The sequence below is a fragment of the Sinocyclocheilus grahami genome, unplaced genomic scaffold (genome assembly GCF_001515645.1).
Source record: "Sinocyclocheilus grahami isolate Dianchi unplaced genomic scaffold, SAMN03320097.WGS_v1.1 scaffold1475.1, whole genome shotgun sequence".
Classification (NCBI taxonomy): domain Eukaryota; kingdom Metazoa; phylum Chordata; class Actinopteri; order Cypriniformes; family Cyprinidae; genus Sinocyclocheilus; species Sinocyclocheilus grahami.
In genome coordinates this window covers 158,708-169,374 of record NW_015506654.1, presented here as the reverse complement: position 1 = coordinate 169,374, position 10,667 = coordinate 158,708, and the positions used below count along the sequence as shown (strand labels likewise).

The 10,667-nt window shown below is 38.1% G+C and overlaps 1 protein-coding gene across 1 annotated transcript in view; it reads right to left on the bottom strand.

The window, feature by feature from the left end:
- Positions 1 to 409: 409 nt before the first annotated feature.
- LOC107570553 (glutamate--cysteine ligase catalytic subunit) overlaps positions 410 to 10,667 on the bottom strand; it is an 11,233-nt gene continuing 975 nt past the window's right edge. The window contains exons 2-11 of the mRNA XM_016256781.1: positions 9,841 to 9,953; positions 7,372 to 7,554; positions 5,317 to 5,430; positions 4,821 to 4,879; positions 3,449 to 3,585; positions 3,264 to 3,338; positions 2,315 to 2,431; positions 1,065 to 1,203; positions 738 to 850; positions 410 to 606 (exon numbers count right to left, since the gene is read on the bottom strand). Of these exons, the coding sequence (XP_016112267.1) occupies positions 445 to 606; positions 738 to 850; positions 1,065 to 1,203; positions 2,315 to 2,431; positions 3,264 to 3,338; positions 3,449 to 3,585; positions 4,821 to 4,879; positions 5,317 to 5,430; positions 7,372 to 7,554; positions 9,841 to 9,953 (1,212 nt within the window). The 3' untranslated portion in view covers positions 410 to 444. The remainder of the gene's footprint in view (positions 607 to 737; positions 851 to 1,064; positions 1,204 to 2,314; positions 2,432 to 3,263; positions 3,339 to 3,448; positions 3,586 to 4,820; positions 4,880 to 5,316; positions 5,431 to 7,371; positions 7,555 to 9,840; positions 9,954 to 10,667) is intronic.

Below are 10,667 nucleotides of genomic sequence, written 5' to 3'. Positions count from 1 at the left end.
AAAATCATCTTTAAAGTTGTCCAAATGAAGTTCTTAGCAATACATATTACTAATCAAAAATTAAGTTGTGATATATTTACAGTAAGAAGTTTACAAAATATCTATATGGAACATGATCTTTACTTGATATCCTAATGATTTTTGGCATAAAAGAAAAACTGATAATTTTGACCCATACAATGTATTTTTTGGCTATTGCTACAAATATACCCCAGCGACTTAAGACTGCTTTTGTGGTCCAGGGTCACTTATGAAAATAAAATAAAATCAAACCAGTCCACATTTAGTCCACGTTGTATTTTATAATTACGTGAGTTACATTATATTAGATAAAATTCACATTATACGGTGTGTGTGTGTGTATTCTGTGAGTTTTGCGTGCTGTGCTTGAATAAACTGTAGGTGGCCGAGTACTGACGTCTGCTTTGTTAAGCACACATCCAGTCAAGCCGCGTCTGCTTGCATCATTTGGCACACAGACAGACAGCGGGCAGACGGCTGTTTGTTTAATACCTCCATTGGACGGAACTCGACTCTCCATCCGATGTCAGAGTTTGGAGGGGGCGGCTTGAACCTCATTGTCTGCCAGTTGGTTGACTGAAGGTTCTGAAACACGCATGCAATTTTAACCAAAGTGAGTGAAAACTGGTCAAACACTGACATTTCTTTTTTTCTTTTGTTTCTGCTGATCAATTTTTTAATTTGCTAGAACAATAAAAATCAGATGTTAACTTCACCTCAAAGTGGTCCGATTCGTTCTCATCATCCAAATGAATCTTCTCCTGGAAGAGTGACAGCGGGTCGCGGATGAAGAGATGCGCAATGTGCTGTGCCAGCAGTCTGTCAATGCCTGCAACAGAGCAGTACAGCGCGCTTGAAAATACTACACACAGAGCTGACAGGAGGCCTGCTTCAATGATTCTCTACACCGCATGCGAGCGCCGTGTCGCATCAGAAGCAAACAGAACCCATTATAAGTAATGATGCTGTCTACAGTGGGGTCGCAGCGTCTTTTGACAAGAGGACAAAGACAGTTTTGACGTGTCCAGTGCTTGTTTCTTTACCTGCATCTAGGAGCTGCTTGTTGATATCTTCATCGATGGTCAGCTCAATGTCATTGTATTTCTCACCGCAGCAGGAGAGGTAGCTGTCAATCGAATCATAGCGTGATTTATGGATCCGGAATTTGTCGTTTTTCAGCGGCTGCAGAGACAGAATTCATTTTTAACCATGTCTATGAAACGCACAAGAACATGGGCAGTCGACATGACAAGCTCAACTTCAAAAACTAGTGATATCCAAACATCCGCTGATTAATCAGCTTGGCCGATATGTTGGTCTATTCTGAGAGCACTGGCCTTGGCTGATAACTCTTGACATCAGAAGTCAGATCTACCGACAGCCTCGTTAATTATTATACATGCAGATTTTATTGTCATTTGACAGTAAACATTTGTACTTAAGCTATTTCATTATTTATGATCAAAATTGAGTGTGATGAGGTTTTTCTTTTTCCTTTTACATATTTAAATAACATCAGACATTATATGTGACCTTTGCTGGCAAAATGAGTCACAATGAAATTTTTTTTTTTTTTTTGAAAATTTGCCATTTTATTTTTACATTCTCCTCTCAGAAAACGTACAAATAAAGATAATTTTAGATGTTTAATTATTATTTGGAAAACTGGGATCACTAGACAAGGGCTTAATTTTTGTGAAAACCTCAAAGTTTTTCAGTTTTTTTGCCTGTAGCTCAAAATTTGCCCCGTGCACAATCAGACTGTTTTTGCCAGCACAGGTCACATATAAAGTGTGTAAAAAAAAAAGTTCTCAAAGGCATCAATTAGATGGGATTAGTTTTCTTTTAAAATGATTAACAGAGGCTGTCTGTTACTCCATGTATGATTCACAAGTCTGGGACGACTGATGTCTGTAATCATTACTGAATTGGGAGGATCTATTTATTATCATGCAGCCTATAATTATAAAATTACTTGTATGATTAGTGGAAGGAATTGGGAGTCAAAAAACACTATTATTTTATTATTTATTAAATAATTTTTTTCCAAAATTTGCTCCTTACATTGCGCAAGGAACCCAGCCTAGGTCAGTTTTCATTAGCTCTTGTCTCCTTATAGAAATCTATTTACTTATGAATATGGTCTATGACTATTATCTTTTTTTTGTTTGTTTGTGTGCAGGTTATGTCGTAACATTTGGCTCTTCGGCCAGTGGAAACACAGGCCAGATCCGAGCAACGGCTCCAGCACCAGCCAAAGCAGAAAAATGTGAAGACGGGATCCCGTTGTCACCTCCAGGCCCCGCTCCTCTGAGGTTCGGTCATCCACAGACGCAGAGATCACACCCCAGCGGCAGTCAATGTCTGATACGAAGCCCCGATAGAACGGCGAGGCAGCGCTGAGAGCCATCTGCACAAACACCAACCGCAATAAAGACAACTTCTGAGTGCAACATCTACAAGCATCTTAAAAGGTTGTACAACCGCTACCCACACAGGAATGTGAAAAAGATGAGGGTGGGTTATATAGTACTTCGTGTGTGGTAAAGATGGTCAATTTTCAACTAAGGTCAAGTTAGAAGACGCCCTTTAAAAGTTTGGGATCTTAAAACGTAATTTGATTCTTTTTTATTTTCTTGAATGCGGTAGTGTACCACACATCTCCCTCTTACAAGCAACCACATCATGCATAAAAGCATGCGACCTTTTCCCACATCTACATACAATTTATTATAAAGCGGATAGTTCCGGTCCTTGATTCTGATTGGCTGAGCCACGCTCGAAGGTGTTGTAAATTACTCTACAAACACACACCTTGGTTTACTTTGTGTGTTGCTCAGCAACTACTTTGTTGAAACCACAACTGTTTGTGAGGAACTACATTGTTTGGTGGAAGAATACAGTTTTTATTTACATCATTACACTTTATTTGCTCTGTTTTATTCTGTGAAACCTTACTATGTATATGGAATAACCGTTTTATAAAAGCAATAAGTCCCGTAAAGCCGTGGTTTACGATGAATTTATAACAGCTAAGGGGGTTCGCTTCACGTCGTGCCTAACAACGCCCCTCAGCTGTTATAAATTCACTGTAAACCACGGCTTCTTGGGGCTTATTGCTTAATTTAACAGTATAAACATGCAGTGATTAATTGTCATTTGTTCTGTGAAGCAAAGTTTACGTTCTTTTTTTGGACCCTTTTCACATGGACAGCGTGTTCTGTTGTACCGTGTGCTCTTACCACTATGGGACAGAAAGTGGCCAGCTGGTCGTAAAGGTAGCGCGCCTCTCTGATGCTGCAGGCCTGGAAGGTCACCTGCAATGACAGCGGCGGACAACATCGGTCTAATGTCAACCAACGTCACTTCAGTGCAAATCAGTGAGAGGCAACAACGGTCAGGTTTGTGGGAGGAAAAGACATTTTACCTGCAGGCAACAGTTTCCCATGCCAAAGCCCATGGCGTCCATGTAGATGTGATCAGGCAGGGCTCCCCGGACAGCTTCTCCATCGTCCTCCGCGAACGTCTCCACGAAAGGAGACGGGGTGTTTTTATCTTTAAAAACTGTTAAGGACATGCAAGTCGAAAAAGAGAAGCAATTGAAAACATGCAGAAATATAATAAACATCTTGATTTGGTTTTTAATAATCACATGCACCACAGACTTGACATGTTGCGGAGTGTGCTACTGAGCAATAAAAGCACCGTCTTCCACATAAATCTTTCTCCTAGCTTGCTGCAATATGAACAGCGGCGTTCTCCATGCCATTTGATTTTGCTTTTACGGCATATCACCCTCTGTGAAATCTCATTTGACCAAAATCCTGTTCTACAGGAATGGTTTTCAACATAGGATAACAATATAGCAGAGTCAAGTCACCTTTATTACTGTAGAGCTTTATACAATACAGATTGTGTCAAAGCTGCTTCAACGTGACTAACAAGAAAATAACAGAATCAAATATGGAGACAGTTCATATTCTGCTATAAAGCAGCTTTAAAAAAAACAATGGTGTCATTATTTGGCTCAGGTTAGCGTTGAATCAGTTCAGATAGGGCTCCACAATGAATCATATTTTAATTGTGATCATGATCTCTGCTTATCTTGATATAGTAAGAATAATGGTCTGCAATACTTAGGCTACCTCCTGGTTAATTATCCTGAAAGAGTCTCATTTTACTTTGGTATTACCTTGCACTGATAAGTCTCCACAAGCTTTAATGGCTGTGGTTGCCAGATTTCCCCTAATAAAGAGTTTTTTGTTTTTTTTTACCATGAACCAATATATTTTCTGTCCAGTGGTTTACTTAATCTTCCCAACATGGCAACCATATGCAAAAACATACACCTGGCTAGAGTAATGGCTGCTGAAAATTCAGCTTTATCATTAAAAGGAATACATTTGAAAATATATTTCACAATATCAGTGTTTTAGTGCATTTTTGACTAAATAAGAGTAGCCTCGGTGAGCATAAGAGACTTCTTAATGATTGCAAGTTTTGACCGCTATTGTAACTGCACATTATATAACAGGTTCGTATTTAGAATCTCGTCGTGTCGCACCTGCTCAGCGTACATGAAGAGCTACTGAACAGTATGTTGAGAAAATCTCCAGTGTATCCACTGGGTAGTGCTCAAGTTTCTGGGTCATCATAATATAAACTCATTCACTCACATTAGGAGTAGATCAAATGAAACCACATACACTGTTCATTTTATTTCCAGAGAAAGACTGACTTTCAACAAGAGAAACAGAAGTCAATCATTTACAAAAACAAAAAAAACACAACACACTTACTTGGTACATTTATCACCACTTTCTCGCCCCTCCGGTGGCGTATGTTTCTGGTCAGAGTGCTGTAATACATCAACAAACGAGATCTGTTAGTGATGCATTCATTACCTAAAGGATCCATACATAAATCCATAATATAAACAATTCATGTCTGCAGCACAAACAGTGCAGGTTTGCAGAAATCCTTCACTTACTGTAAATATAAGTGACCACCAACAATTCTACAGATGAGCAGTACTTTGTAAAACGCTCTAGGCTACTGGTATGTGAACGATCATTGTCTGTTGAACTGGGCTCCCCATAATCCCCTTGTAATGCCTCTGAGCTCCAGCTTACGCAAACAACTTCACACTGTTCTGCGTTACACGTCACTTCAAACACTTTCAGCTGCAACGCAAAACCGCCGGACTCACGACGGCCCATTTCGACATGAAATCAGAGAGAGTTCAGCTGGATTCAGGAACTGAAACGAATAAGGACAGGTCACATGATCTCTCACCTGAATCTAGGGTGTCTGTTTATGGCCTCGTCGGGGAAGAAGAGCGATTTGGACACCCCTTTTTCAACAGGTGTGGGTTTGTATTCTGGCTGAGTGAAGCCCGGGCAGCCTAACCTAAAACACACAAAACACAAAGAGAAAAACATAACCACGCACTGCAATTCAGAAATGCACACATTTGCATTTAATAGCATGGAAAGACAAATATAAGCCTGCATCTTTTATCAGGGTCAATAAAGTGTTTGGGGTAAAGGGTGAATGTTATCTACACACATACGGCACACCCAAATCACTCAAACAGCCAGGGGTTTTGTGCTTAGAAGCAAATGCTTGAACTTTTTCCGCAACAATACGCAATGCAAAGACTGCTAAAGCTGTAATAGTTCATATAAATGAAACAAAAATCAAAACAAAAATCAGCCAGGTTTAAGCAAAAAAAAAAACTGAGACTGAACTTTTTTCCAGGGGTGGGGCGGGGGTACTTTCTTTAACATTTGAAAGGATACTATGGCAAAGTTATCGCTTTCCTTATTCAAACTGATTTTTTTCATGAATATATGGTTGACCTGAAGAATGAAAGCTGTATCATACACTTGGAAAATTATTAGCTATATCACCGCTTATCGACACTAGGGGTGTGACAATACACTTAGCTCACGAGATGAGACAAAATACAGACACCTGGTTCCCTAGAACAAGACAATATTTTAATACTATTTTTAAGAAATCTTCAATGGCAAAATGTTTGTGTTTTAATTACAAAAAGTAAAACAATGCAGTTGGATTTTGAAATATTTTAACTAATCTAGGGCTGTAACTAATGATTATTTTGGTAATCAAGTAATCTACTAATGTGATAGTAGATTCTGATGTTTTTTTAGTAACACAAATAAACCTAAGTGAAAACCAAGCTTTAGTATGACTATTTATATATAAACTAACAATGAGGCAATAATAATTGGCTCAAATAAAATATCAAAACCAAGTAATTACATGGTTTTATCCAACAACACTGTTAAAATACATAATGTAATATGCCTATACATAATATGAACATAACCAACTTAAGTACATTATGTATTATAATAAATACCTGCAGAGGTGATTAAACGATGTTTAAATCCATTCAATTTTAATATTTGGGCACATGGAAACTCAGAAACTTTTATTTTGAAATCGCGATGTACAATAAATGGCATATTTAGAAATAGGTTGATGTATTCTTCTGTGTTGACAAAGGTTTATAAATGATTTACGTTACAAATCTAGTGAGATAATGCACACTGTTTTCCCAGATGAATGTTAAGCAATTCAACTTCACAGCATATACAGAGGAAGAGTTTAGCCCCTTTCACACATACAGTACTGGTAAATTACCGGTAAGTTACCATTAATCATGCGTGAACAGGAACTTTTCAAAAATCCCGGTAAATTTGTGTTTCCGGTGCCGGAGAACTTTAAGCCCTGAAAAAGGTCACCCACTAAGACAATATCACCAGGAAAAACATCTTATGTCAAGAAAACTGTTACAATATAATAATAATAAAAGTTCTGTGCCCAATGCGAAACCCTGAATCTACATGTAAAGACAGTGACCCTGGAGCACAAAAGCAGTGTGAAGTCGCTGGGGTATATTTGTAGCAATAGCCAAAAATACATTGTATGGGTCAAAATTATCGATTTTTCTTTTATGCCAAAAATCATTAGGATATTAAGTAAAGATCATGTTCCATGAAGATATTTAGTAAATTTCCTACCGTAAATATATCAAAACTTAATTTTTGTTTAGCAATATGCATTGCTAAGAACTTCATTTGGACAAATTTAAAGATGATTTTCTCAATATTTAGATTTTTTTGCATCCTCAGATTCCAGATTTTCAAATAGTTGTATCTCGGCCAAATATTGTCCTATCCTAACAAACCATACATCAATGGAAAGCTTATTTATTCCGCATTCAGATGATGTATAAATCTCAATTTCAAAAAATGTATCCTTATGACTGGATATGGATATTACTATTGGATTACAGTTAAGGGTTGATGATATAACTACCTGGGAAATGATGTAACTGTGAGGAGAGTCTCGTTCTTATTAAGCACAGATGCGGCTTCTCTCCTTCGCTTTCCCATGTTGTCTTCCACCGTGTTGAACTCCGACATGGTCCCTCCGTACGGCTGCCCGGGGGTCCCTTCGATCATGTAGCTGCCATACTCCGGCCTCCACAGAGTGGGGTGGCTGCAGATGTGCAAGGTTGACAATCAACTAGTAAGAAAACTCAAACAAAAAGGCATTACAAAGCAAGAGATCAATATTTTGTCTCTTCATCCAAAAGATTAACCCAGTAACTTTGTTTTGGGAAGCCTTTTTCTGCAAGCGTCTGAGAAAACGAGCGCATCTGATTTCACTCCCTTGGTGACGTGGCAAAGGGATCTTATTATAATATTACCGGCCCTTAATCTGTAAGTTTTCACCCACGGCACCCTCATTTTGATTTCGCAAGCGACAACGGTGTACCAGCTCTAATGCCATGGTGAAAGTTTGAGCAAAGCATCCTAACTGTTCTGTCTTTGGCTGCACAGACGAGCACAGAACACTATTAGAGTCCCAGCCTCAGATGAGACAAGAGAGCAGTGGTTTTATTGATTTATTTACTGTATATTGCTGCTGCCACACAGATCTAAAACGAACATGCGATTTATTTCGCAGCTGTTTACCTTCACAGACATAACCGACTGTTTTTGTAAGTCATGTGTGTTTTTAACGTAAACTTGTGTGTGAATGAGAACTTAGTTTAGTACTCACATGCTGTGACAGCCGCTTTCTGTGCGTGTGCTTCGGCTGTGTGCGCTCAGAAAACCGTATTTCAGCTCAATAAACATGATAATCAGAACCAAAACAGTTGTTTTTAGCAGGTCTGAGCTGTAATGGCTCAGCTCTATTCTGGAAAAGGGGGCGGGGAGCAGCAGCTCATTTGCATTTAAAGAGACAGGCCCGAAAAACAGTGTGTTTCTGCTTCCACTCAAAATAGGCATTTTCAAAATGATATAATAAATTATCTGTGTACTGAAACTTCACTGACACATTCTGGGGACACCAGAGACTTGTATTACATATTGTAAAAAGGCACATAATATGTCTCCATTAATTTAAATTAATTTTCCCTTGAAAAAGTAAAGTATGGGATTACGCTTATTTTTTCTGTAATTTAATTACTTCTTATGTCATTGAACGTAATATTCATATATACATTTAAATACAATACAATAGTGGATTTAACATCAAAATTTTAAGTCTAACCTTAAAATGCATGCTTTTTATGAACCCTTCTCACTTTAAATACTTTGGTGAATTAATAAGAATATTGGTAACACTTTAGGGTCCAATTCTCACTATTAACTAGTTGGTTATTAGCATGAATATTACTGGGATATTGGCTGTTTACTATTACTTACAAAGCACATATTAATGTCTTATTCTGCAACACCTTATTCTAAATCCTTAATCCTACCCAATTCCTAAACATAATTGTCAACAACTACTTTACTAAGTATTAATAAGCAGTAATCAGGAGTATATTGGGGCAAAAGTATAGTTAAAATAGTTAATAGTGAGAACTGGACCATAATCTAAAGTGTGACCAGAATAATTCATGTAGTTATGTATTATTTATTTGAAAGAATCAAAAGAACGTTTCATGTCTATCCTTGTATGATTCATTAACTTGTCGAGGTTTAGAAAGTAATTAGTAATAAGTAATTAAATACTTTTTGGAGAGAGTAATTTGTACAGTAATCTAATTACACTGTTGCAGATGTAATTAGCAACAAGTAATTAATAACTTTTTTAGAGTAAGTTACCCAACACTGGTTGGGACGGGGCGCTACGCTCTTCAGTATGTGCAGCAGAGAGGCAGTAATGAGGAATGCCACGGCTCTCTCGTTTCCCATCGCATGCTGCTATTCCCCCTGAGCTACAACAGCTATACAGTAGCACTTGGCCTCAGATGAGCTCGTGTAAACAGGTTCGGAAAAATAAAAAGGCCATTCCTACCTCCTATATAACAACTTATCAAACTTGAAATTAGGGCTGTGCAATATATCGAAATATCGCAAATCCCTACTTCAAATCAAGCTTATGCTGTCCAAACCAACTGCTTCAATTGACTCTTATGAAACCGTCGTTTAAAAATACAAGAAGTACAGGTACAAACGATACGATCGATCTTGTTGACGGATTAGACGCGTGCATAAAAGAGGGATTGGCTGACTGGCTGAGGTTCAAGTGGGTCACCCAGTTTTCAAATTAATCAGCAATGGGTGCAATAAGGGCTAGACGTTTTTTTAAATTCTTTTTAAACACAGTTGCAGCTAAACCTGCTATTTTCAGTGACCCTGTAGCAAAACTCTGAATATGATACCAAAATATGCATATTCTTATGGATAAATCTGACCTGGTTTTAAACCTTTTCAACCAATTTTTGTTTGTGACACACAATAAATCCCACTTAGAAAGGTTACTCACTTGGGGTTGATGTTTTCACCCTTTTCCTGAAGGATTTCCAAAACATCCTTCCCGTTCAGAACTAGGCGGACTTTTCCATTTTTGTCATCCATTTCCACCAACATGTACTCCACCTGCAAGATGTTTCAAACACTTTCTACAACACAGTCCGTCACGTCACTAACAAAGCCACAAAATATTACCCACAGGTAAAAAACAAATCGTTTCTGTGAGCACTGTTTCTTGCACATTATGCGTGAGTGGATTTGAATTGCAAATGCATCGATGACAAAGCACAATATTATCTTTCTCCAAACATTCATAACATACTCATTGTGGAAGTAAAACTGCAGTGAGACATTTCTAGACCCATGCCATTCCAGTCTCTTGGCCTTTTAAATCCACCAACGCTGAGCAAATGATTCACCTAAACCAACAGCATTCCAGCAGGTTTGAGCATAAATCCATTGACGACTTCCGGCCGAACAAAAGGTAATGAAATGAAAAGCCATTTCAAAAGGAGGGTTTAGAAATTGACAAGCCTGTTGTTCATCCTACATGAACTGCAAGGTTGTACATGAAAACACTTTTAGGAGCCCTTGTTTGAAATGTTTAGTACACGGTTAAGAACAGTAAAAAAAGAGCAAGAGCTCACTAAAAGATGATGACCCGCCCACCCATCCAATAGAAATGGGATTTTGTAATTGTCATAAAAACACACTGTGGGCAGATCTTTACACGCCTGGGCTGCATTATACTGTATATCAGTGGAAAGTTTGGACACACCCTCTCATACCTTATTACTGTGATTTTCCACATTTGAGAATAACAACCAACTCATCAACAAC